Genomic DNA, 27,698 nt, shown 5'->3' with positions numbered 1-27,698 from the left:
CTTCCAAGTCAGACCTTAGGCCCAGGGATGTTTGCTTCTCCAGTTGCCATGCCAGATCAAGTCACTGGTGTCTAGACTGCAAGGTTATGAGGCCACTTCTTCTGAATACTGCAAGGGATGGTTTTGGGGAGTTCAGGAGATGACTGGAGTAAGGGGTTTGAAAAATATTATAGGGCTGTACTTAAGCTAATCAAGCAGAAACTATTTCTCAAGTTATCAGTGAAGCAATCACTTTGTGGGGTTCACTGTTGCTTTTGAATATTGACTGCAACCATGGCACATTGCTGAGGAATTCTGCAGTAGTGGGCCACTGCAGGGAAGCTCTTTTACATCTCTGAGTCTTCAACCTGATGCCACCTCTGATGTCTTTTTTTCCCCTCCCCAGACATTACCTGGTGGTGATCCCTGCAGATCTCCGCTACCCATCCACCCAAGTTGCCTGCCTCCATATCACCTGTTATGAAGGAAAGCTTCGAGTGAATCTGGTCCTGGAGCGCTCTGCAGGACATGAACTCTTAGTGCAAGAAACCATCCAGAAGGAGAAGACTTTCATGTGCACTAAGTTCTGGGTGAGCCACCCTAGGCAAATGCCATCACTGATTTTCACTTCAGGAACTGTAAATCCCTTGTGTTACTCCCTAACCAGGGATGACATGGACAGGGTCTACTTTGCCTTGGAGTGAGCCTGCTAGGAAGGGGAGTGGATGGTGCCTAGGGATGTGTAGCCCAGCACAGTATCTGTTGGCCAGCACTGAACTCCCCTTCTGAATCTTAATTTTTAAATTGAAGTTACATTTGTTAAAATCTACCACACTTCTGGATACATAAGAACCACCCACCTGTTTCCTTCTCTTCCATCCCAGACCAGTTGAAGCAGCTTTAGCTCTTCTCTGAAGGACTTGTGCAGCTCCACAGCTAAAGGTTGGGGAAACGGTGGTTTGCATGATGTACTGCAGTTTCTGTAGGACCTGAAGTCAGGCAGAAACTCAGCTCTTAGGAGCTACTGAAGAGCAGTTGGATGGAAATGGATGTGCTTGTTATTTTTAAACAGTATCTTAGAGCTGATTCATTGTTGGTGAGAATTTAGCAAAGATCTAGGATAAGGCAGACATGCCTAAACAGTATCCCTTCTATTATACAGTATATTCTGTGCTGATGTTGCTGGAGTCTTTGGCTGCTGGAGTCAGGAAGACCCTCTGGTTGTCTTTTCTAATCTGGATTTCTTGCACATGCTGGATAGTTCTGAAGGCCTAGCATTTGAGGCTGTGCTACAGCTCTCTCTCTCTCCTTTGATTCTCTGCTACCATCTCCCACCTTTCTGGCATCTGCCCATCTTCCTGACCAAGTCTGAAGCCTCAGAGTTGTCAGGCACCTGCTTGTCACCAGAGGAAAAATTCCTTAACCAGTGGGAAAAAGGACAGATTCCATGACGTGCAGGGCCTCCTGCTGTCATGTAGGACTGAGTGAGATCTGGATGTGATCTGGATCCAGATATTGGAGGGGATGTCCTGGGGCAGGTGGAGGGGAACTGGTTAGTTCTTCCATTTTACTCTCAATTCCCACTCAGGGCCCCCAGAAGATTACCTGGGGGCTGTGTGCTCTCCTCTGTACAGGTCGCACCTCCAGCTGATGGCACAGAGGAGATTGCCACTGTCAAACTGATCATCACAGGTGAAGGGGTCAGTATTGAAGAGAAGAAAAAGGTCCTGATCCGCAAGGCCAGCACTGGCACCTTCATCCAAACAGACAAGCCCATCTATCAACCAGGGCAGACAGGTGAGAGCTGCAAATGGGAGCAACTGTGGACCCTAGGCTGGTAACACCTGCTGGTAACACCATATGGAAAGCCTGTGATTGCCTGAAATTCATGGACAGCCCTAGCAGAAGGCTTTGAGACAATGTCTCTTGTTGATGTAGTGTTTTCAGTGGCTGTAATGTCCAGCTTGTGGTGACTGTGAAGTTGCAGGAGGCAGTAGGTCATTGTCCATGGTATCTTACATGTGGGAATATCTGTATCAGATGTTATCACAAAGGTATATAGAATGGAGACAGGAGCTGGGGAAACAGGTAGAGCAGGGGTCTGTAGGGAAGCACTGAGATCTGATAAATACATTCCCTGATTTCCTTGCCTTCAGTGAAATTTCGCATCGTGACTCTGGATGAGGAATTCATTGTACTCAACGATTCGGTAAGCCAGCCCTGGGGGGCTGTGGAAAAGGCTGCCTTGTTACATCCGTGGATCCTACTTCCTTTCTAGCCTGCTCATCTGCCAAAGCTCCAACTTGTCCACATTTGTCCCTGGGCCAGGCTTGATGAGTGTCCAGAGGAGAATAATAACTAAAATAAAAGCTGGTAACTCGGGAAGATGGCAGAGGTGTACATGTCTCTTGCTCGTCTTGGCAAAATGGTCAGGCAAGCACAACCATGAGACATACTGATTCCTGATGTGATGGTGTCATGTGGGGAGTGAATACTTTGCAAGTCAGGTTTTCCTGGATGTGTGGTGGGGAGGGATGCTCTTAATCTGGCTCCTACAAGTTGGAACATGGGAAATTCTGATTAGGTATTAGGACCAACATTTTCATTGCGACAATGATCAGATATTGAAACAGGCGCCCAGAGAAGGCATCTCCATCCTTGGAGATGTTCAAAACTCAGCTGGAGATGGCTATGAGCAATCTTCTCTAAGAAGACATGCTTCAGCAGGGTGTTGGACTAGATAGCCTCCAGAGGTTCCTTCCAAACTGTGTGATCCTATACCTTTGTAACCCCCTTAAGACTGCAGCTGAGCCAGAGCTAGGTGTGTTTGGGTAGTGAGTTTTCCTAATGGAGGGCTCTGCCAGGAAGTCATTAGCAAGTGCCGGGTGACCTCCAGATTGGCTTTTCCTTTCCCTTTCTCCACACCTTACTGTGTAATGGACCCACCCGGTATTTCTTCTTTTTGGTGACGTTTGTTTTACTTTATATTGTTGTCAATGCTCTAAATTTCCAAATCGCTAGTTGCACATCCTTCAGAGAGGGCTCTGCATCTGGAGTACCTTGTGTGTGTTGCTGGCATGTGTTTGTCTTCTAATGTTTTTGCCTTTTTCCCCCCCCAGATTTCCCTGTTTCTCCAGGTGAGTGATGCTGAAATCTAGTGCTACAGTACTGTTGATGGCAGCCATTTCACTGGGCTATTCATATTCTGTTCCTGGTAGATTTTACAGACCTCTGAGTGGAATAGTAGAACTTCAAGATTTCTTAAACTAGCATACTCCTTACAGCTTCTTTTTTATGCACTTACTTGAGGTTATGCTCCCAGTTACTTCAGTAGAAATCTGAGTTGTTCTAGACTTACAAGAGTATAGATAGATCAACTTAGACCTTTATGAAAAAAGTTAGAACTGTGAAGGATCTTTCCTTGAGATCAGAATTTAGATAAGTGTAGAAGGAGACTCAGATGCTGGGAGCAGAATCTGAGCATTATATTCTCCAAAATTTCTTGACTAGCCTATACCAAACCTCATTCCTTAGCTATAGAACCTGGTAGTCTGCAGCACTGAAATCCTGAAGCTCAATTTCTATGGGGTGTGGATCAGCGAGATGCTGGAACAACTGTTTCTTCCTTTCTTGTGGGTGTAGGACCCTAAGAACAACCGGATAGAGCAGTGGCTGAATGTGGTCCCGCAAGACGGCATTGCAGATCTGTCTTTCCGGCTAAGTGACGAGCCTCTGCTGGGGACATATGTCATCAATATAACCAATGCGAAAGCGTACGGCAGCTTCTCCGTTGAGGAGTATGGTATGAGCATGTGTGGTATATGGCTGAGCTGCAGAGAGGACCTTGCACTCTTGATCCAGGAAGCTGTGTGGTTATTCTATGATAACCATCCTGGGAGCAAATGGGAAAAGTAATAGTATCTGTCATAGAAAAGAGTCTGAGCTGAGGCTTAGGAGAGAGGCCACTTTGGGACCTTGGGTCAGTGTGTGGGAGGAAGGTTGTGCATGGCCCCAGACCTTTGACACAGCTGATTCCTGCAGGTCTCTGCATCAGACAAAACAAGGTCATTTAGGATGGACTTTTCCAGAGAGTATGAAGTCCAGTGCCATGCCACTTATCTTTCATCCCCTAATTAACTGTGTTGGGAGGCTAGTCTTCTCTCAGTGCAAATAGCTGTCAGAAGTGCAGGGACATGTACATGTTTGTGTTTTAGTTTGGGAAGAAGCAATCAACCATGGACTACACACAAATCTGTTAAAGAAACAATGGAAATCTTCCCTTTCCCCTTCTCATCACCTTCCTTCTCCATTTCCTGGCTCTTATTCCACCATAGTCTATCTTCATGTTGATTCTCTGGAAAGGCTGTCCCTGGCCAGTGTTTCTTACAGTTCTCCGTTTTTCCCTTCCAGTGCTGCCAAAATTTGAAGTGATCTTTGAAGCGCCAAATCAGATTTATGCACTAGATAAAACCTTCCCGCTCCGGGTATGTGGCAGGTGAGGACTCTGCTTGGAGGGATGGTCCTGTGTTAACTTCCAGCCTGATGAGCACAAGATGGCTAGGTAACCGTGAGGAGCTCAAGGGAAATTTACTACACTTCAGTTACAGGAGGCCAGAATTTTCCATGGCAGCTGTTTGCACCTTGATGCAACACAAAACATTCCTATAACTATCCTTCTGGTACTCTAATGCCCCTTTTCTAAAAACACTCCACAAGTCTCTACGCACAAAACGTGGGGGAACAACCTACAATTTGACAAACAGCCATTTGTGGGGCAGAACATGGCAGATGTTTGGTGTTCATCTCCCTGCAGAACAAACTCATGGGAAATGAAGGGAAGCTTTTCCAGATTATGCTCCAGTGGAAACTAGAGAGAGGCAAAAAGGAATTGCCCCAGGTACAGTCCAAGGACAATGCTAGGGTTAACAGCCTCATGTAAAGGTGTTTTCTTAATGAAAGGCACTTTCTTAATCACCCACGCCTGTGCTCATAAGATGATGCATGCCTTCAGCATATCCTGGGGTTATTGCAGGTGATACTAATGTAAAGTGCAGAGCTCTGTGCTGAGTCAGCACTTACAACACTCTGGTTTCCCAGAATAGATTAGTTTGGCACTAATTATATCACAGAGCCCTTGATCTCCCATCACTGCAGTGCCCTAGCCTGACCCTGCTTACGGGGTCAGGGCTCCTGGGCCTGCTGTACGGCTGCCGCTCTTGTGCTATATTGTGAATATCTGTGAATAAGTGGTCTCTGGGGCTATGCAAAGCAAGCTCTGTGTTCTCTCACTGTATATGACTGTCTCTTCCTTTCCCTGCTCCCCCAAAACAGATACACCTATGGGAAAGGCGTCCGAGGGATGGTTCACATGAGCCTTTGTCAGAAGATAGCCCCATTCCTGCCCAATGCTTCGAAACCTGATCTCTGTCAGGAATTCAACAACCAGGTGAGATGCTTAGCAGGAGCTGAGCCATATTCAGAGACATTTGTGCTCAGCTTCAGGGTAAGGCAAGGCTGCTGGAGGCTTTAGCTGAAATAATAGTGATGTTACCCTGTGGTTTTGGCTGCTTGGCCAGTGGTCTACTGGTGCTGCCTCTTAGTGACTGTGCCTGGTGACTATGACTGGGTGTGCCTCATGTGCCTGCTCCACATCCTGGACTGCTATGTCAAAAGGCAAGCTCCCTGAGAGCAGGGCTTTTGCGCTGTTGTTTCTGTGCCATTTGGGTAACTTCTAACGTAAGTGCTTTGCTCAGACCTTGTTTCCTCTCTCTGTACTTTCAGACAGATGAGACAGGTTGCTTCTTCACAAATGTGAGTTTGTCCTTCTTCAGTCGAGACTTTCGGTACTATCAGGACAGCATAGTTGCAGAGGCCTTGCTGGTGGAGGATGGCACAGGTAACTGGAAACATCTCTGGTGGCTGGGAAGAGGCATGTGAAGATGCACTAATCTTACCAAGAACACTGGAGACTTTCAGACTAGCAAGGGCTCTGAGCTTTCTGAGCCCGTCAGGGCCTGCCACCTAACCTCACAGATACAGACAGAGCCACCAGCTCCTGACGGCATGACACACACAGTCTGAGTGCCTCCGGTCTCAGGTGGTGAAGCTTAGGGACCTCTTTAAGGGCTAAAAGTAAGTGGGAGAAAGACTGGATACCCAGAGCCCTGGGCAGATCGTCTCCCTGGTATGAAATGTGTGTGCAGCTGAACATGTGCATCAGTATTACCAGTGGGTCACTCTGCAGGGAAATTGCTGAGGGGTGCTTGGCTTCCTTGCTCCCTCCCTTATGTTTCTGTCTCGCTGCTTTCATTCAGAGATACACATCAATGCTTCCCACAAATTACTCATCTCCAAGATTGGCGGGATGGCCTTGTTTGATGATGTGAATTCTTACTACCACACTGGAGAGATGTACAGGGGGAAGGTAATTCCCAGTTACAGTCCTTTGGAGGGGAGAGCATGAGCAATGCCTTCAAAGTGGCTGTTACCTAGCATCTTGTCCAACCTCACCTCCAGCCAGGGGCTTGGGAGGGCATGAATGACTCCCAGAGACAAAATTCTCGAATTGTCAAAAGTGAGAAAAACACCCAAGACTGCCATTTGCCAAATAAGCGTTGAGTAGTAGCAGCTATGGGGATCCATATGTGGGGTGCAAACCCAAACATTTGGAATTTCAGGATCTGGGAGGCCGCCTGCTGTGAAGGGGTAGAGAGCATGGGGGTGAATGAATACGGTAGTGCAAGTGATAATAGGAGTGTTGATAATATTGTTAGTGAGTGGAAGGGTGACTTTGCTGTCTTTGGAAATGCTGCTCCTGAATTGGAGAAGCAGGAGATTCTGTCTGCTGATTAGACTCTTCTGCACTTCTCTTGCTCACCATGATGTTCTCAGATTAAAGTCATCGACTACCAAGGCAAGGCACTGAAGCACAGAAAAGTCCTCCTTGTAGTAAGCTGCTGTGAGCAGCAATTTAAGCGGAAGTACATCACTGGGGACTCTGGGAGAGCTTCATTTAGCCTGAACACGACTGCTTGGAACAGCAGCTCGATCTCCCTGGAGGTAAGTAAGGAAGGGTCTGTCTTGTTGGCAGGGGTACACATGCATCTCAGAGCTATTTACTGCCCCACAGATATCTCCCCCTTGATGGGGGAGATGTAGTGTCTTGAAGGGCAGTAATTCAAACCTGAAACACCTCATCATGCTCTGAATCTTGGCTCCCTCTGAGAGTTTATTCTCCAGATCCCAGTTGCTTTCCTCGTGAACTCTCCACACAGAGACCTGTGCTATGGTGTTGCTCAGACCCGATCTGAGCTTCTTACCAAGCCACAGCTAGGGTGATTTGCAGCTGACTTGCTTAACTAGAGAAATTAACTGCGGAGGTTTTTTTTGTCTCACCAGGCAATTGTCCTGCATCAAGATTTGGATAAAGAGCCTGGGACAGTTGGTTTGAGTTACCAGCGAGCCTCTCATTTCATACGTCCATTCTACAGCACCAGCAGGAGTTTTCTCTCTATTGTCCGTGTGCCGGAAACAATGCCCTGCGGTAAAAAGCAGGCTGTCCAGGTGGCCTTCAGAATTTACCAGGAGGACCTGGAACACGGGCCCAAGCGTGTCATTTTCTCCTACTTTGTGAGTTTCTGGGGAAGTGCTAGTGGGTGATGGCTCAAGGCACAAGATCAGCATCTCCTACACATTCAAACTTGATATTTGATAGATTTTGCTCAGCCCAGGACAGGTAGCTCATCCAGCCATCATGGGGCTGGATCCTGGTTTCCATCCTGGGACTGCAGTAATAGCAAGAAAGGCAGCACCTTTCTTTTAGGCCCTGCAGAGGTGCAGGGCAGGTATTGCCTTACCTGTCCTCCCCCAAGTCCCTTGATCCCCTGAGTTCTCCCTGCTACTTGAGAGCAAGTAAAGCTCATATCCCTCCCTCTGCCCCCATTTAATCTCCAATTTCAGGATTACTTTGATCTGCACAGTGGTCTCAAAGACTATGTAACTGGCATTCCTTTCCCTTTCTGTATTCTTCCCTAGGTCACAGGGAAAAGAGGAATAGTCCATGCAGGTCAGAAGACTGTTTGGGTTGGGCTGTCAAGAAGTAAGTGCACTCCCCTGTTTCATATCTTGCAAGCACTCAGTGGTCTGTGGCATCCCATCTTACTTGGATATGTGCCATAAGCCTTTTTGCAATTTAGAGCTGGCTCACCACTTTTCTGTTGCATCAGAGCAGCGTGCCTTTCCAGCTTTCATGTTTCCTTTACCTTCCTGCTTGGAACCAAGAGAACAATACTCAGCATTTCCCAGCCCATATGCTCATCCTCTGTTTTCTTCATTTTCAAAGAAATCTCCTTTTGCTGCCCCTGCAAGCGGCATGAAACTATAGCCTTACCCTCTATCAAAACTCTCCTGCTTTAATTTGCAGTTGTGTCTAAAAATAATCTTTGAGTAGTTAGGATGCCACAGCTTATCATTTTGATGGGTGTTGACTCACTGTTGTGTACTTCTCCAGCTCTTTTTTTAAAGCCTAAATTATAGGTGCTTTGGGTCAAAGGTCACTTCTTTGTTGGTGATGGGATGGGAGATGTTTGGTGATGGGAGGCTTTGATAGATATGTGAGACTCTCACTCTTTGTGGAGCTAAGCTTGAACTCCAAAGAGCTGTTTCATCTCCTTGAGGGAATGCACAGAACCAGGAGGAGTCTTTTGTTGGTCTTGAATACCAGATCCAGAGATGTGCTGATTGTTTCAGTGGTATCCAGAAATCTCCTTGGTCCTGAAAGACTTAAGGAAAGGAATTAAACAGGCACATGCAGAATAGCAAAAGTTGATCAGAGTCCATTTTCACTACCAAATCTACTGTCTCTTTTTCCCCTTTCTCCTCCATCTAGTGCTGAAAGGCGGCTTCTCCATCCCTCTTACCTTCAGCTTGATCTATGCCCCAGCTCCAAGACTTGTTGTTTATGTTATCTTCCCTAATGGAAAAATCATCGCTGATTCTGCCATCTTCAGTGTCTCCATGTGTTTCAGAAATAAGGTAGGATTTGTGTCTGAGGCCATGACTAATTGTGTGAGAGTGTATGTGTCTGCTGCAATGAAAGAAGAGACTGAGGAATACATAATATGTGTAGCTCTGTGTGGCTGATACTGTGTGGGATGCTGTCACGTGAACTGCAGTATGTCAATGATGAAGTGTGCTGTGATGTATGGAGCAAGTACGTGCTGAGCATTGCGGGGGCTGCTGCAGTGTTTGGGAAAGGCAGAGAATTGCTGTGTCTGCCTCCATAGGCTTGTATAGCAACTGCAACCCAGTAGGATCACAGCCCAGCACAGGTTATTAGTGTGATTCCCAGGAGACCTCAAGGCTGCTCTGCTGCTGCAGCAGACACTTAGACTTGTTAGTATGTGGTGTTGGGAAGACATCTGAAAGTGGCTGATGGAAGAAGTGGATTTTACTGGCCATCCAGAAAGGGCTGAGTGCTTGTGGTCATTGTGACATCCATGGGAATCTGCTTTCTTGGCTGTGTCTGGCACTCCAAAGATGAACTTCTGAGGACTGGCATTACCTCCGCTCCACAGCTGTTTGTCTGCCATGGACAGTCAGATTCAAGCAAGAACAGGAAGTGCTTCAGGAAACTGAGACCAACCCCACAAAGAGCCTGGAGAGAAGGACTAGGCTTATTTTTGATCTGGGGCTCCAAAAGGAGCAGAAAGATAGCTGTGTGAGGTGTGTGACCATGGCTGGCTGGTTTGCTGGGTAAAGAGAACGCCGCGTTCTGACACAGGAATGTCTCCAGTACTGCAAGCTGTGCACACTGATGGTTCCCCCTCTGCCATCTTTCCTGTTAGAACCTCAATGTGATGTTTTTCTAAATACTTTCTGGGGGTCCTTGGGAGATTCCTTGGGTTTCCATCCAAGGCAAGTCCTTGGAAACTCTCTTCATGTAGGTCCCTTCCCGGCTCAGGAAGTGGTAGGGTGGCCAGCAGCAGAAATGTCACTCACCTATTGCCTGCATTCTTCCCATCCAGGTGGAGCTGGGCTTCTCAACGCCGGAGACCCTTCCTGATTCAGAGGTTGGTCTCCACCTGCTGGCAGCTCCTGGGTCCACGTGTGCTGTCTGGGCTGTGGATCAGAGTGTCCTTTTGCTGAAGCCAGGAAAAGAGCTCAGCAGCTCCTTGGTGAGTGAGCCTGCTCCAACTTCTTCCCTTCCCTCGTACTGACATGAAGAGGGAGGGAGAGAGACAGGCCATTGCATCTGTGCAGAGCTTAGCTCCCAAGGAACTCGAGGCACTGCCCAGAAGGATCAGCAGCTCTCTCAGTGTGGCATGGGTAAGGATTAGGGGCATGCGTTAAGACAGAGTTTGAACATCACTCAGTGCACCGGTGGTAAATGAGCTTCTGTTGTTCTGTCTCATGTTCAGTTCAGCAGGTTGTGCTGGCTCTATCAGAGGAGAGCTGGGGAAGAGTGACAGTGAGCCTGGGCTTTCTGGCATGCATTCATGCACAGTAGCCAGGAGCAATTCAAACAGGCCTTGGATGTATGACAGGAAGGGAATGCCAGGTTTTATTTGTGCTGATTTTTTTTTCCTTTTTCTTGCTTTCCCAGATCTATGGGCTGTTCCCATCTGTTTATAACTCCAGGTATCCTCACCAAGTGTCTGAAGATGATCATTCATGTGGGTTCCCAAATTCTGATGAGCCTGATGTGTTTACAGCATTCAGGGTAAAAATGGTTGATTTGGTGGGTTGGGATAATTCATGAATTGAGAGAAGTGTGGCCCCCTGACTTTACCAGTATCCTAAGAATGCCGTTACAGACAGTATGGGGAACAGGTCCAGTTTAGGCCCTTGTAACTCACTTGTTACTTGAATAAGTAACTTGAAATTGTTGACCAAGAAGAAATTGTTTTGTGGTTACTGCACTCTGGTTGTGTGATTCAGGATGCCAAGGATGATTGGTTACTTTAATTGGATTTCACATAGTATGTTTAATCTCCAGAGCATGAACAATTGCACTCTGCAGGCTGAGAAGGCATAGTACCTAAATGACCATGTGTTTGAAAAAACATAAATTTGGCTGACTCAGGCCAGATGAATTAGCTCAGAAGACCTTGTTTGCCCATTGTTGAGAGACTGAATAATTCCCTCTTAAAACGAAGCAAAAGAATACTTTGCCAAGCCAGAGGACAGCCAAGTCCCCACTGTGTGAGGGGACAAAAAGGCACAGGGTAGAAAGCAGAGAGGAGAGGACAAGCTTCTGGTGCATCAGTTCTTTTTTTTCCTACAGGAAATGGGGTTGAAAATTATGTCCAACACCAATATCAGGAAACCCAGAGTGTGTCCAACCACTCCATCAACAACTATGCTGCAGGAAACAGCAATGTTTACTTCCAGGCACATGTTGATGTTTGCCCAGCCCCATAAAGCATATAACAGTAAGCATTTGCCAACTGTTTCTTCTTACATGGGATGCTCAGTCTTTCAGGTGAAAACAATCCTGGGTTTGAGCTAAGAGGCAGTACTTGCTGTAATTGCAAATGGAGGAGCAAGAGTGTTCCCTGGCTCTAAACCTGTTGTGCTAGTGTGAGGCTGCCTGGGGCTCACGGCTTCTGGCTCTGAAATGTTAGTGAGCTGTCTGGATCCCAGGTCTTATCTCTGAGGTGAGGGAATGGTTACCCTTCCCTTGGTGCCTACAAATGCAAGTAAGGCCCACAGCACCTCTGTTGTTTGAAATGAGGCAAGAGATTTTAAAATTTGGGATAGCACCTTCTGTTCCAGTGCTGTGCTTCCCAAGAGCTGACTGGATGACCTGCAGCCTGAGCTGTGCTGGAGCCCCTTTGCTCTAAACCAGGGCATGAGGACCCTGCGGTGACTGGGTCTTTGTTATTTCCAGCAGAACCTCTGACAACATCTACCTATCAGCCCACTATGTTTTCACCTGTTTCTTCAGCTGAAGAAAAAGTACACAAGCATTTCCCCGAAACCTGGATATGGGATTTGTATTCTGTGGGGTGAGTAAACTGAGCAATGGTGGTCTAGTCTGGGTGGCTTAGTGTGACTGGGAACGGCAGCAGATACAACTGGGTTTAGATCATAAGCTGGTGAGGAAGATGTCTAAGGACATATGTCATGGGGCTCATACCTGTCAGGCCGTTTCTCATCGGAGCTGATGTCTGCACTGAATGCATTTTCCGGTACTAGATGATCATACAGAAGTACTGTCCATCCATGGGAGGTGGCTGGCATGGGAAGATAGCAAAGCAAGTGCAGTGCAGCAAAACAGCTTGGTTTACGGCCTGCACTCTGCTTGTGGTAGCCCTGTGGGCTGGCATTTCCCAAACTGTGCTCACAGGATGTATCCTGGGATGCAGGGAAAGCTGATCTCCACAGAAGTCCTTCACAGGACTGGGAGTTGTGTCCTGTGAGAGAGGCTCAGTGAATACACGGGGGTCTGCTGGGGGAGCTTTTGGAGATTTTTCATCTCTGACTAAGAATTTCTTGTCTGGTGTCTGGAGACTGGAGTCTGCTCAGGCCAGATGCCCCCATATCTGCCCTCTCCCACTTCCACTGTCCTTCCAGCTACATCCATCTCTTCACTCGCTACCAGCAGATATCTCCTATGTGATTTATCCGCCAGCCTGATCTGAGCAACCAAAGATCTCTATGTTGTATGTGTTGCCTTCCTGTACGTGCCTGGCAAAAGTGAATGTCTCCAGTTATTGGAGTCAAATAATATCATTAGCTTTAGCTAGGGCTGTTTTTATGTCTGCTGTGGTAGCAGCCACAGAACAATCTGCTGCTCTCAGTTGTGATGTGGGCACAAGCCAAGTCTCTGCCCTGTCTTCGTGTTGGACTTTAAGCTGTCAGTGTCTCACAGAAAGGTGAATGGCTGGATCTGTCTCTTCTGCTAAGTTCTACTGAAGCTGAGCCAGTCTTGTTGCTCTTCTGGTGTCTGGTTCTCCATCCCTAGGCCAAGAAGAATAAAACTGCTGACATCTGTAAAGCATTTTTAGATATGCAAAGGGCAAGCACTGGCCCTATCTGATAAAAGCACTGAGTGTGATTGATGGCATCTTGCAGCCATGTAACCTATTGTCAAAAATGTTCTGTTGATATAAGCATCTGAGGCAGGGGTCCCTACTTCTACAAGGACCTACTTGTAACCCTACAAGGGCTACAAGTTCAGCAGAGGTTAGGGGTTAGGCTGAGGTTAGGGGATGGGGTGCACTGGAGAGAATGGCGCAGACCAGGTCACCTGGTGCTGTGTACAGCAAGATTCAGTTAAATGCTTCTGTTGCTGTCTACTTCTCAGTCCCAGTGGGAACAAGAATGTCACTGTCACTGTGCCTAACACCATCACACAATGGAAAGCAGCGATGTTCTGCACAGGACGTAATGGCTTTGGACTTTCTCCAACCTCCAGTCTGCTTGTTTTCAAGCCCTTTCTTGTGGAGCTCACACTGCCATCTTCTGTGATCCAGGGTGAGACCTTCATCTTGAAGGCCACAGTCCTCAACTACCTGCAGCGGTGCATGAAGGTAGGCGAGTCCTGATAGGCTATGCAAGAAAAGCAGGGTATGGGTAGGTAGGAGATGGCTGAAATCTATGGCCTGTGATGTTTATCTTGCTACCACTTGCCATCCCTGCTGCCCCTTCAGATCCAAGTGACCCTGGAGGAGTTTGCCCACTTCCAGCTGAAGCCATGCAAAGGCTGTGTCTACAGCAGCTGCTTATGTGCCAATGAAGCTAAGACCTTTCAGTGGAGTGTCACAGCTGAGCAACTGGGTGAGAAGAACAGGGAGGTGGGGTGGTGGAACTGGGAAGAGATGGGACCAAGGTGGGGATGTTTTGTAAGAGCTGACATGGAGTGAGGAGTTGTTTGCCCTGTTAACCAGAGAGTACTTGTTTGCATTCATCCTAAGGTGAATTACTCGCAAGTGTGTGCTAGGAGGTACAGAATCATATAGGGCTCTGATCCAATTTTTTGTTTTCAACAGGTGACTTCTATTGTATTAATGGGAAGTGCTTCCTCAGATGATGTTTTATGTGTGTTATTTTCAGGGCTCATGAACATCACCCTCAGCACAGAGGCTGTGGCCACCAAGGAGCTCTGTGGTGAAGAGCTACCATTTGTCCCAAACCAAGGACAGAAAGACACGATCACCAAACTCCTTCTAGTCCGGGTCAGACAAGCTCTTCTATTACCTAGACCTAAAAGTGGGCTTTGTGCAATTCCCACATTTTGTGCAGGGTGATTTTGGGAGTTACCCCTTGCTATTAAAGGTGTGTAATTAGAATCTCAGGGCCTGAGCTGGGCCCAACCATGAGGGCTGATGGATGTGGGAGGTAGAGGGGTATCCTCCACTTCATACCATGGAAAACTGTTTTATGTCCTTGCTCCTGAGCTCTCTGCTGAATCTTACAGCATCAGTTTCACAGACATTCAGAAGTTATGATATTCTGAAAATGTGTGCTGTTTTCTTATCTGAAATGAAAATGATTGATAATAATTTACATTTTTATGTGATAATGATGTTACTCCAGCTGACTCTCCAGCCTGAACCAGGCTTTTGTCCATATCTATATCTATCCATATCTATTTCTAATCCACTTGTAATCCTGTTTCTCTCCTGTGTGCTCATTATAATGCTACTTTTATGTGCTCTAACAGCCAGAGGGAGTGTTGGTAGAAAAGGCTCGCAGCTCCATCCTGTGTCCCAAAAAAGGTAGAGAGATTGTTTTCTTCTTTACCCTGTTCATCCCCCCCCTTCCTGCCTAACCACCTCCTGGGTCTTTCCACTTGTTGAAATATTTTCTCTGTCAACATGACCAAGCTACAGAAGCATACTCTAATTGTGGTGCCAGCTAGAGCTTCCCCTGGCTAAGGATGTGGGTCCAACCTTTTAGCATCAACATCCCTGATACTAATGTGATAGCTTGAGGCCTTTTTCACCTTTGGTAATAAAACCAGACTACTGAACATGGCAAGGCTGGAGGACATGACTTAGGATTGTTGCTCCTGTCTTGAATTTTATGGTGTGTGACGGGGCCATTAGCAGATTTTGAGAGCACAAGGCACATTGAGAAGATATACCTGCAACTGAAATCTGAAACGAGATGGAGTAATTTATGTAAAGAAAAGCAGGAAGGTGGCTTTGACCACAGAGGGTTTCCAGGAGAAGATCGTCTCAACCTCTTTAGAAGGAAGGCTGTTAGGATAGCGCAGTCACAATGAGGTTGGTGGAGGGAGTTGAGGGTGGAATGGGACAGGGTTTTTGAGGTGATCTGCAACCTCTGCGACAGGAAAATGGGATGTTAGCGCAGAACAGTCTCAAACAGTCTCTGGGAATTTTGAAGGCTGTTTTCATCAGAATCTCTTTCTTTGTGTCCTCCTTACACCTTACCCTGCTGGTGACAGGGAGTCCAGCACAGGAGTCTGTATCCCTGATGTTGCCTCTAAATGTGGTTGAAGGTTCAGTCAGAGCCACTGTGTCGGTCACCGGTAAGGAATTCAACTATGATAATACCTTTCCAAATCTGATATCTCTGAGTTTAGCCCTAGGAAAGCCCAAACCCAGAATGCCCCACACCCTTTCTGAGGTTTTCAAGGCTCCACTGCCTTGTTCTTCCCATGTGTGTGGCTGTGTTTCCTCGTTCCAGATAACCTAAAACACTCAGCAAGGGAGAGGGTGTTCTGTTTACGGGCTTCCCCTGCCAGGATAGGAATGTATACAGCCCATATGGAGGGCACAGTGGAACTGATAAGCTGGCTGGGCAGAGGTGTCCCCACACTGCTGTGCTGGGGCTATCTTGCCTGGTGCACTGCTGGGAACGGGTCACAAGTGAATCCCCAAACCTCCTGCCCAGGAGGTGGTTAGAGTGCCTATGCTCTGTTCCAGGTGACCTCATGGGGACAGCACTGCAGAACCTAGACCGTCTGGTGCAGATGCCCCACGGCTGTGGGGAGCAGAACATGGTGCTGTTTGCCCCCATTGTCTATGTGCTGCAGTACCTGGAGAAGACGAGGCAGCTGACCCCTGAGATCAAGGAGAGGGCAACAGGATTCCTGCGCAATGGCAAGTACAACAGACCCACCTTGCTCTTCTGCCTTCCCCTGTGCCCAACCTAACAATGGTTGCCTACTCCCCTTCCCCCCCAGAGCACCGCCCCATTCCCTGCCCAGTGATCTCACTGCAAATACCATTCTGAGCACTAACGTCCTGTCCTGCTTCCCAGGGTACCAGATACAACTGCAGTATCAACACCCTGATGGTTCCTACAGTGAATTTGGTACCAAGGATGAGTATGGTAATACTTGGTAAGCCCTGCGCTCTCTCCTTGCTGTCTACCTGCTGTCTGACAGCCTGGAGGTGGGCAGCTTTCTGCTTCCAACATTGAATCCTTTCTGTCCTATTGGACCCAAAGTGTTCCAGACGCTTTCTGGGCTAGGGCATCCCAGGGGTATGCAACTGTCCTTGGACCAGCAAATAAGGAATAGCAGAACAATAGGTGAGGAGAGACCCACCAGTTTCAAACTCCCACTTTTTTTTCTTTTTCCTCAACTTCTGCTTAGATTCTTTCTTTCCACTCATTCTTCCCTCTCTCTCATTCACTCCATCTCTTTCTGCTTCTCTCTTCCCTCTCTCATGCCTTTTTTTCTGTTCTTTCCCCAAACAGGCTGACTGCATTTGTGGTTAAATGCTTTGTCCAAGCCAAGCCATACATTTTCCTGGACAACAGGACCATCCAAGCCGCTCTCACCTGGCTGGAGTTCCACCAGCTTCCTAACGGTTGCTTCAGAAATGTGGGCCAACTCTTCCACACAGCCATGAAGGTAGGAGCCAGAGCACCTTGAAGGACAGCTCAAAGCAGTTCTTGCCAAGTGTACTGGTAATTGTTTAGTTCACTTTCCTGTATTGTTCTGCTTTCTTGTGTGGGGGCAAGCCAGGGATAGGTGGGACCTTTACTGAAAAGCTTCAGGTCTTTGTGTATTAACTTTCCCAGCTTTTTAGATGTTTATGCTTTTTGTAGGGAGGTGTGGATGGGGAAGTCCCCTTGGCTGCCTACATCACTGCTGCGTACTTGGAGGCAGGAGAGGTGCCAGAGGTAACTATTGGGATTCTTTGCCATGCTCTTGCCTTAAGATCTGAATCCTGAAGAGCTTAGTGGTGTCACTGAGGCAGGCAACAGAGCGTCTTGGAGAGGCTTGTGGACAAAGTAATAGGGCTGGGGAGGAAGAACTTACCACTTCTCAGGAAAAAGCCTCAACTATCCCTTGAGGAGGACATCTCTGGCAGGGGAGAAGGTGAGGTTAGACTACAGGGAGCCATTGGAGTTCATGGCTAGATACTGTGCCCATTTCCCAGACTTTGGCTGCTTGTTCCTGCTGCCCTCCCCCCATTCTCCCACGCCCTTGCTACCCTTTGTACTATACACGACTGAGAGCTAGTGGTGAGTTGTTAGGGAGGAGAGGTTGGTGTAGGTGCTCCCACAGTCAAGTAAATAGCCATAATGACATTTTTAATGTGTTTTAGCTTCCTAGAAAGTGGAACTCTGGGAAAGGAGTGCTGTAGGGAGATACATGTTGTGAAGTAGGGCAGCTGGAATTGCACACCTAAGTAACAACAAATGGGAATTCTTACAAGTGCTAAAGATCATTAATTACTCTGTAGTACTGGCAGTTAAAAAAATACAGACACCTTGATGGAGAAATGCTATTGCTATAGACTTTGAGAAGCAAAATTCTCTGGAAATAAGAAAAGTAAGTGAAAGAGCAGTGCTTTTCATTGCAACTGAAAGCAATGGGCTTAGGGAAAAAGTGAGAGACGGGAATTAACCAACCTTCTTTCTGGCAACAGATGTCTTTCAGGTCACCTTTTCTCACCATAAGGACAATTAAGTGTTGGAGCAGGTTGCCTAGAGAGGTTTAGTTGTCTCCATCACTGGAGGTTTTCAAGACCTAACTGGATAAAACCCTGAGCAACCTGGTCTGATCTCATAGCTAACCCTGCTTTGAACAGGAGGTTGGATTAGAGACCTTCTGAGGTCCCTCCCAATCTGAATTATTCTATCACTTGGTAATTCTATGAACTGTCTGAGTTTTGGCTGACTTTCGTGGAGGAGGCTTTTCACAAAACTGGATGACAAATATTTGACACATACTGTGCTCTGCAGCAGAATGAAACAAAAGGACAAGGACCTTCATCCTGGTAGAAAATTAACGACGAGTTTGTTGTAGGTCTTAAGAACCAGTTTGTCATTTGGGAAGGAAAGCAAAGAGTTACTGAGAAGAGACCAGACTGCTCCAAATCCATGAGTAAAATCCTGAAAGGGAGACAAACAGGACCTCAAAGCAATTTGCATGATGAGCTAGTGGAAGCCACTCCATCCTGAATGAATCTACAGAGGGTGACTTAGCGCTCTGATAGTGGTGATAGAAAATCTGGGCTACCACAAGGTAGGAGACCTCATGGAATTCCTCATACTCCAGAGAAGATGATAACAGTATTATTAGCTCAGAAAGGATTGTCCATGGAGTGAGGAATGCTTTGTTGCAGAAGCAGATTTGTTCATGTGAAAGTAACCAGACAGTTATTCAATTGGACATACATGCATAAACCATTGTTTCTAAAAAAAATGGTCGTGACAATGAAAGACACTCAAAAGTATCAACAAATAAGTTAAAATACAAGTCTCACAGTAGTTATCCTAGCCCCAGTGAAGGAATTTGCTGAGTAGGTCTGTGAGTAGATGAAGTGGGAAACACAAAGCTTGCCATAGCACCCAGGAAAAGTGTTCCTGAGTGGGTTATAAATGCTTTTATGAAGAATACACAATTACTGGAGGTCAAAATTCTGAGAAAGAGTTTGAGGATGTCCTGCAAGGGCTAATGCACTCAAGATGTTCAGAACAGATCCTACTTTCCCTTACAAGCATACCTAAAAGGCTCATGGAAGTCGTTAGGGGTTAAAATGCAGGGAGAAGGTTGGAGACATTTTACACTGTCCTGAATGAACTGGTATTAAAGCATGGTTTGTATGACAAAAAAGTCTAGGCAGATACAAACAGCCCTCTACCCCCACTCTGTGTTGGAAATTGATCTCTTGGAACAAAACAGGTTGTTTATGTTGACTGCAGAAACAAATGGCATATTGTAGAGGAGCAGTTTCTTAGCTGGCATGTGACTGCTCCCAGGGAAGCTAAATGCTTCTGTACAGTATGCCCTTAGGACTGCTATTGTCAATACCAGGATGAGCACAGTAGGTGTGAAAACACTTCCAGTAGAGTGGCACTCTTAGTTCTTGTGTTAATTTCATCAGAAGACACCAGAGCCAGATGGGTTATAATACATGTCAGACTGTTCCTAGACAAGGTATTAAGATGTATGATAACAGGCAGCACTTCACAGGTGGTAGAAAACACATCAAGTGTTTTCACTTCAAGTTTGGTAGTGTACAAACACTAGTGCCTCCATTTTAACTGTCTGGGAAAGTGAGAGATTTAAGAAGGAAAAGGAATAATAAAGGAGCCGCTGAACAAATTCATGAATGTGATGTAATTCCTACTTAGGTCTATTCAGTTACAGAATACAAAGGCTACTGTGCTGCTTGCAGTTATTATATTTATTATATTTAAGGGCAAATAGAAAAGTAGGACTTTTGAAATGATGGGAGCTTAGCTTACCGCTTCTGCTGGGCTTTAACAAGAGAGAGCAACCAAAAAGCATCAGTTGGATCCTGGGAACTTTTGGTACTCCACGAGTAGATACTATGAGCATTTCTGAAAATTGGTGGCTGCATCCAGCAATACTACTCCACCATCTAGAGAGCACAAAGATGCTAGAAGGCAAAGAGGTGAGGAGCATGTCACATGTCAGAATAAATCTTAATGTAGCCCTTGTGTGATCCTTACTGTACTTAACCAAGAGGCCACTAGAAGAGGGGAAACCATGAAGCGCTGTAGATGCACACATATGGGACAGGCAACCACTGCGAGCCGTTGGCTCATGTTTGGAATAGTGTAGCTGAATGCTGGAATACAATGCTGCTGAGACCAGTGGGTTTGCTGCCTCCTGCCAACAGCAGTACTGGTGTTCTAAGGGAAACTGGAAATCCCAATGACCTTGTAAGGCACTGTAGAGCTGAACTGAACACAGTAATCTTGGTCAGCAGGCTGGGTGTAAGCATTTGCAATTGTGCGTTGTTGCTCTTGTTGTGTTCAGACTTGGAAAGTAAGATGTGGTGGTGTTATTCCAGCAGTAAGGCATTCATTTCACTGAGAGAGCACTGCTGAAACCCTTGACGAGCTCGAGGGGGTCTGTCAAGCACCATGCACCAAGGGCTGGAGACACTGCTTACTGGTGCTGCACTGATAAAAAGAGAAGAGTGCAGGCTCAAGCACAGAGACACCTGGGAGAATGTATGGGGTGCTTTCTGTGCCAGCATATGCTAATGCATCCTTCTGCTCATGTACCTCAGTGTTTGCCTTCCTCACGTGTGTTTGTGTGTGACCAACACCCATGTAACTCTTCTCTGTAGAGTACAGTGGTGCGCAAGGCTCTGGGCTGCATCGCTCCTTCCCTTCCCAATGCTGCCAGCACTTACACCCAGGCCCTGCTGGCCTACACCTTCGCCCTGGCTAAGGACTCTCAACGCACGCAAAAGCTACTTGATATGCTTGATCGAAAGGCAATCAGAGCAGGTACGGGAACCTCAGTGCCAGGTGAACATCAGAGAAGGGACAAGTGATCTTTCTGAGCCCTTGGTTACATGCAACCTGGAAGGACCATAGCCCTACCCTTTAGGTCCTTCACCAAAGAGAGTTTTTAGACAGCCAGTCTACAAACTCAAGGTATGTGCTGGCAATACTGTGGTGTGGGTGCTGATCTCCTTCAAACCTCTCATCCTTTTCTGGTACCCAAAGTGGAGGTTGGGCTCTGAGAGAAGTGGGCTTTCTTATGCAGGACTGTAAAGTGCCAGAGAGGGAAGCAAGCTGGCAAGCTGCCCCACTTCTTGTTAGTCCCTGACCCCCAGGACTGGGTAGTGGGTAGTAGCTAGTATCAGGTAGTTAGTGGACCTGGCAAACAGGACAATGGAGAAGTTGGATGCCTGGGAGGTACTGTGTATGCAGATTATTGTCATATTAGTTTTTGTATATCACCTTGGTGTGTAATATGGAGTGTTGGGTATTGCAAAATACATGGGATTGCAGTTCACCCAGTGACGTGATGACCCAGCCAAGAGTTATTTACTCAGTGGTCTTTGCAGACACAAGCCACTGTGCCTCCTAGGCCTCAGGATTTCTCTCCTGACACCCCTCAATGTGATCTACTCCCTTCCTTTCCCAGGTGGGCAGATCCACTGGAGTCAGACCTCGTCCAAGCCCAGACCCAGCACCAGCCCTTGGTCACAGCCACTGTCTGTGGATGTGGAGTTGACGGCCTATGTTCTCATGGCCCTGCTCTCCAAGCCAAATGTCACAGGGTCTGATCTCACCACAGCCTCTTGTGTCGTGGCCTGGCTCACCAGGCAGCAGAATGCCTATGGAGGGTTTGCCTCAACACAGGTAACTTGTGGCTGGGGAAGGGGATGTTGCTTGAGAAAGAACCTCTGCACAATCTGTGCACAATTTATGTATGTGTGAATGCTTTGAGGAGAGGAGCCCTTGTATATGGAGGTCCTCAGGACAGCAAGTTCAAGTGTCTTTGGGTCTCAGAGCTGCAAATGTAATTGTTTCTTCCTTTTCAGGACACAGTAGTCGCCTTGCAGGCCTTGGCTAAGTATGCAGCGCTGACGTACAGCACGAAAGGGGTTGCAGAAGTGAGGGTGAGGTCCCAGAGAGGCTTTGGGAGGAAGTTCCACATCTCCTACCAGAACCGGCTATTGGTGCAGGAGGCAGCACTGACAGAAGTGCCGGGAAAGTTCTCGGTGCAGGCCCACGGCAGCTGTTGTGTCTTTACCCGGGTAGGTTCCCACAGACCCTGCTGTGACAACCTTCTGCTCATCATCTTATCAAAAACAAAAGTCTCCGTTGCAGCTCTATGCAAGGAAATGTGCATTAACTGGGCTTTAATCCCAGCCTGTTGCCAATGCAATAAACCTGTGTGCTGTAGGAGACTCAGAGTATGTCCAAATGTGAGGACAACGATGCTTCCATGGCTCTCAGGGTATTGGAAGATGGAAATGTTGTATAGTGGTCCCACTACTGTGTGCCTGACTTGCACAGTCTCAAGGGGAAGGATGAGGAGAAGGAGCCCCAGCTGGAAGGATCATGGAAGGTTTCCAATCTGAGTGAGCTTTATTTTGGGTACTGGGATGAGCATGCTCATTGTGTATGGTTTATCCAGTCACTGTCTGGGGTCCGTATCTTGAGGATTAGAGTAGTCAGTGGAAAAAAAGGTATGACAGATGATATTGAACTAATTATCCATGTCCTATTCTGTCTTTTTGTCTCTTGCTGCAGATGGTGCTGAGGTACAACACGCCCTCCCCACAGGTCTCCACATCCTTTGCCTTGCAAGTGAAAACCGAGCCAGTCAATTGCACCAAGGATGATACACACTCTGTTACTGTCTATGTCAATGTCAGGTGACTCTAAAGACACAGCTCCACTTGGGAAGGAAAGCCAGGCATGGCTGGAGAGCCGAGGGGTGCTTCTTGGCTGCAATGGAGGCACCAGGCAGTTTCAGCAGAAGGTCCAGATGGAAGATGGAGAAGGAAAGATATAAGTGTCCCCGGGGAAGGGGAAATGTTTCTGAGGGCTTTGGTTCTTGCTAGGGAGAGGAGTGCAAGTAGTCACCTCAGACTGGGGATGCTCAGAGGAGTGCAGCCATCATCTGCCCCCTGTGAGAGGGAGCAGTGACTGCCTTGGCCCCAGTCCTGGCTGGACTGCCTGGCTCAGGGTCTTACACACAGGGTATGGTGGTGGAAGGAAGGCGAAGCTGGGAGAGACTCTCTTTTTGATCTTCTCCCCCAGGTATACTGGGAAGAGATCCACTTCCAACATGGTGATCGTGGAGGTGTCCCTGCTGTCTGGATTTGTCCTGGCTCCAGGATCCGGGATGTCTGTAAGAAGCCTGGAACAGGATGGTGATGTGGTGTCAGTGGGACCATCCATGCCCAAGGAGAGGGGGAGGTTGCATAGGAACGTGTTGCCTGTCTCTCTCTTGAGCAATCTCACCATCCCTTCCCCTCTGTCACACAACAAACATGAACACATACTGTCGGCTCTCTCTGTGCCTTGAGGATGGTGATCCTTCTGGCCCAATTTGCTCAGCATATCCTTGACAGCTAAGTAGCCTAGGTTCCTGTCCTTGGGTTTTGCAGGAGCTGAGTGGCCCTGCAGGGAGATGAGCCTGAAGGGCTAAGAGCCCAAAATAAGTTTGGAAGTGAGTGAATGAGAAACTGCCCACTCAAGCGTAGATAAACCTTGTTGGGATGTCTCGCACAACTAAATTGCTTCCTCTGCTCTCCTGTCCTAGCTGCAGCATTGGCACCCTGTGAGAAGAACTGAGAAAACACAGGGAGGTGTTGCCATTTACTTGGACAAGGTGTGTGTGTGCTACGAGAGAAGCTGCAGGAGTGGAGGACAGTGGCAGAGTTGTGTGGGGAATCGAAGGCTAGGCTAGCAGAGCAGGATATTCAAGGTTCATCTTGAAGTCCTGCCTTTGACTCCACAGAGTTGTTATTGCCTATCAGTGGGATCAAATTTAGGTGAGGAATAAAAAGAACAGCTTGTAAGTGAAATGTCATTTGCTTTTCTTCCCCAGCTGAGCCATAAGTCTGAGACATATGTCCTGCATCTGGAGCGGGAGATTGGGGTGACCAACCTGAAGCCAGGCCATGTCAGGGTCTATGACTACTACCATCCAGGTGAGTGTGGAACCATGGGGTGCCAGGGTGTTTGCACTTTGCTCTGTGCAAGGATAACTTAGGTCTTTCCTGTCCTGTTGCAGAGGAGCAGGCCCTGGCTGATTATAATGTCTTCTGCATCTGAGGTAGGTGTGAGTCCCTTCCTGAGCCCCTGTACAGACCTAGCAGCCTTGTGATGTTTCCTCTGCAACACAGCTACCTCTCTCTGTTGCAGAAGAACCCTGTGTATCTCTGATTCAGCATGTTCCCTTAATCTAGGACTATTATCTGGAATTCCCTAGGCCTCCAGGGACTTTAGTCTCTGCCCTCTGTTTTCTGGACTTTGTAACGTAGTCTTTGCTGGATTGCCCTGTAGGCAGGACATGAAGTGTTTAACATGTGGCCATGCTGTGGAGGACTAGACGTGCATTTTCTGGGACTCTCTGCAGGGCTGTCTGGGCTGGTATAGTGCATGGGACTGCCTGCCAGCTGAGTGACAGTGCTTATAGATGGTTTGTACTGTTCTGGAAGAACTTCCAAGCAGAATTCATGGTACTAGTTTCAGCTTACACTGTTTGGGTACGGAGAGTCCCACCTCTTCCTGGGGCTGAGATAAAACAAGGGCACTAGATCAAACCAGAGAAACACTTTCCTTTAAAGTCCTTAGTGAGAGCCTGGGCTCCCTAGCTGTTAGCGTCCCCGAGTTAATAATTTGGGTCATATTATTTGCTCTCTGGGTTACTCCCTCCTCCTGCTCTCATTTCTCCAAGGACTTGGTCTGCTCCCTTACTGTCCACTGTTTCAGCCCACAGGGATCCCACTAGTGCGAGATGCCCTAGGACAGCAGGGCTGCTGCATTATTGCTTCTGGTATGATGGGGCATGTGTCACCTGGAAAGTCCCATCTCAGTGGGCTGGGGCAAATCTCAAATTGGATTTCAGGACTAAACCCAGCCCAAGCCATCCTGCTCATCCTGACAGCCTTTTCCTGGTGAATTCTTTGGGATGTCTGATTAATTCTGATTGTTTTAATCCAGGGATTTTCTTGCTTGTAAAAAGAATGAAAATAAAATATAAGTCACAAATCTGGGTACTGTGGTGTGTGTTTGGACTCTGTGACAGAGGATTACCTTGGAGGAGAGAGCAGAAGCAAACTCTCATTGAGAGAGTGTAGCTGAACCATGCACGTGGCATTCATTTCTTCCAGCACTGGATTCCACTCCAGCAGCGTTGTGCAGCCATCAATACGGGCTGAGGACTTCTAGCCCTGTGTGGAGACTGATCCCACTGAGCATCATCTACTGCACGCAGATGTAGCTGAGCAACAAGGCCTTGGCTGATTGTGCACTTTACACGGATGTAAAGTAAATCTGCCCTGCCGTGTATCTCACAGATTAGCTTCTGTTCTCCTAGCATAGAAAGAGGGAGGGGAGTAATTTTAGTTTCTGCACCTCCTGTGAAGCTGGATCTTGCACAGGACAATTCAAACATGAGTTGTCAGGCAGGGATGGTGCCCCAGGGTTGAACCCTCCCCCCTAAAGAGTTACTGGAGAGTGAACAGGGTCTTTGTCACATGACAAGGAGCTGCAAGGGCAATTCAACAACCAAAGTGTATGTGAAAATTCAACATCTATTGCTGCTTTTTAAAATCAAACCTCATGATTTAAGGAACTCCAGCTCGTGATCTGGGATCTTCCAGCTTGGCAGTGCTATGTGCCTGTATAGACAGGTAGGTCTCTACAGACCTTCGCTAGAGCTGGCTGTGAGACTGTGATAGCTAAGCGCAAAGTCAGGCTTAGGAGTGGAAGGTCTGGGAAGGGGAGGGGGGTTGAGGGCCTGGATTTGGCTACAGCCCTGAAAGTTCTCCAGACCAGACCCTGCAGCAAGGCTGGGATTTGTGGTGGTTTAAAGGAAGGGATTTGGAAAGTGTGTTTAAATTTCAACTTTGAAGTTCCAGAGTAACCCTGAAGTCTCAGCAAGTCCCCTCTGTGAGGCAAAGACACAAGCATTGCAAGTTCTTTTGGTTAAGAGCGAACACTCTCCATAACGCACCGAGGAGATCTGCCAGCAAGGCAGGCTGCTGAAAGCCTGCTCCGTGCTTCATGTGCAGGTTAACAGGACCAGAATGAGTGCATAAATTCAGCACAGCAGTTAGGTGTTACCCGTGCCCTGTTGTCCTGGTTTCGGCACACCTGTGCAGTGCCAGAAGTGGCTGCGCTGAGGTTGGCTTCATTCCAGGTGTCACTTTCTCCCTCCTTCTGCACCTTTGTTTAAACAGGTGCTTTTTCCTTCTCTTTATTAAATTTCCTCAGCAGGCCATGAGCAATGCAGAGCCCAACTCTGCACAACAGGATTTTTGCCAGAATACTACTTTCTCTGAAACTTTTTAAAAACAACTTTGCAGATAACTGCAGCTTTCTTTGCAAATGTCTCCTCTCCCCCTTGCCTTTACCTCTGGCAATGTCTGTTCTTGCTGATATAAAAAAGCAGAACTGGAGCTAGTCAGGCCTGCACCTGGTATTGGTACTTAGAGAGCACCATTAGCCAGAGCTTGGGCTCTTGCAGAGAGGGAGGGACTCCAGTTATCACTGCCAATGCCACCATGTTCTTATCATCTGTTTCGCAGTGCTTAGCAAAAGTCCCTGGAATAGAGGTTTATTGGGAAAGCAGCTGCTGTAGTGGCCGCACACACACACATGTGTTCTACCTACTCCTTACTGACCCCAGGAGGGGTAGTTCATGCATGAGCCCATTTGTTCCACAGACATTTTGTTCCACAGACACCCATTGTGTTCCCCAGGGCTCAGTACTGGGGCCGGTCTTGTTTAATATCTTTATCGATGATCTGGATGAGGGGATTGAGTGCACCCTCAGTAAGTTTGCAGACGACACCAAGTTGGGCGGGAGTGTTGATCTGCTCGAGGGTAGGAAGGCTCTGCAGAGGGACCTGGACAGGCTGGATCGATGGGCCCAGGCCAACTGTATGAGGTTCAACAAGGCCAAGTGCCGGGTCCTGCACTTGGATCACAACAGCCCCATGCAGCGCTACAGGCTTGGGGAAGAGTGGCTGGAAAGCTGCCTGTTGGAAAAGGACCTGGGGGTGTTGGTCGACAGCTGGCTGAACATGAGCCGGCAGTGTGCCCAGGTGGCCAAGAAGGCCAATGGCATCCTGGCCTGTACCAGAAATAGTGTGGCCAGCAGGAGTAGGGAAGTGATCGTGCCCCTGTACTCGGCACTGGTGAGGCCGCACCTCGACTACTGCGTTCAGTTTTGGGTCCCTCACTACAAGAAGGACATTGAGGTGCTGGAGCGTGTCCAGAGAAGGGCAACGAGGCTGGTGAGGGGTCTGGAGAACAAGTCTTATGAGGAGCGGCTGAGGGAACTGGGGTTGTTTAGCCTGGGGAAGAGGAGGCTGAGGGGAGACCTCATCGCTCTCTACAACTACCTGAAAGGAGGTTGTAGCGAGGTGGGTGTCGGTCTCTTCTCCCAAGTAACAAGTGATAGGATGAGAGGAAATGGCCTCAAGTTGCGCCAGGGGAGGTTTAGATTGGATGTAAGGAAAAATTTCTTTACTGAAAGAGTGGTGAAACATTGGAAGAGGCTGCCCAGGGAAGTGGTGGAGTCCCCATCCCTGGAGGTATTTAAAAGACGAGTAGATGAGGCACTTAGGGACATGGTTTAGTGGGCATGGTGGTGTTGGGTTGACGGTTGGACTCGATGATCTTAGAGGTCTTTTCCAACCTCTATGATTCTATGATTTTTGCAGGAGGAGTTCACACACCAAAAAAACCTCACTCATATGCATATGTGTACACACACTCTGTGTAAAAATTGCACGTAGTGACATTTTGGACTCAATATCCATTGCAATTTC

The 27,698-nt window shown here is 47.6% G+C and overlaps 1 protein-coding gene across 1 annotated transcript; it reads left to right on the top strand.

Moving 5' to 3' along the window:
• The first annotated feature begins 362 nt into the window (after positions 1-362).
• Positions 363-23,970, top strand: LOC103899960 (alpha-2-macroglobulin-like protein 1). Its single transcript, XM_019472405.1, has 34 exons — positions 363-569; positions 1,614-1,776; positions 2,136-2,188; positions 3,099-3,116; positions 3,622-3,781; positions 4,390-4,474; positions 5,311-5,425; positions 5,761-5,875; positions 6,294-6,403; positions 6,871-7,038; positions 7,378-7,608; positions 8,014-8,077; positions 8,867-9,012; positions 10,005-10,154; positions 10,583-10,699; positions 11,264-11,411; positions 11,870-11,987; positions 13,289-13,514; positions 13,635-13,761; positions 14,038-14,159; positions 14,648-14,702; positions 15,395-15,478; positions 15,876-16,052; positions 16,213-16,294; positions 16,654-16,810; positions 17,008-17,082; positions 20,514-20,676; positions 21,323-21,540; positions 21,723-21,938; positions 22,438-22,562; positions 22,951-23,041; positions 23,456-23,524; positions 23,744-23,846; positions 23,930-23,970. Exons 1-34 carry the CDS (start codon positions 363-365, stop codon positions 23,968-23,970), a joined length of 4,299 nt encoding a protein of 1,432 aa, XP_019327950.1.
• The last annotated feature ends 3,728 nt before the right edge of the window (positions 23,971-27,698 follow it).

This window comes from Aptenodytes forsteri, unplaced genomic scaffold (genome assembly GCF_000699145.1).
Source record: "Aptenodytes forsteri isolate BGI_AS27 unplaced genomic scaffold, ASM69914v1 Scaffold756, whole genome shotgun sequence".
Taxonomy (NCBI): Eukaryota; Metazoa; Chordata; class Aves; order Sphenisciformes; family Spheniscidae; genus Aptenodytes; species Aptenodytes forsteri.
This window is presented reverse-complemented; position numbering and strand designations above follow the sequence as displayed.

What these genes read in the sequence shown, in the direction of transcription:
- LOC103899960 (XM_019472405.1), top strand. Translation starts at nt 363, where the DNA reads ATGTCTTTTTTTCCCCTCCCCAGACATTACCTGGTGGTGATCCCTGCA. An exon ending in TGTCACAGCTGAGCAACTGG is followed by an intron (nt 13,762 to 14,037) that starts GTGAGAAGAACA and finishes TGTTATTTTCAG; the next exon opens with GGCTCATGAACATCACCCTC. An exon ending in TCTTCCACACAGCCATGAAG is followed by an intron (nt 16,811 to 17,007) that starts GTAGGAGCCAGA and finishes TGCTTTTTGTAG; the next exon opens with GGAGGTGTGGATGGGGAAGT.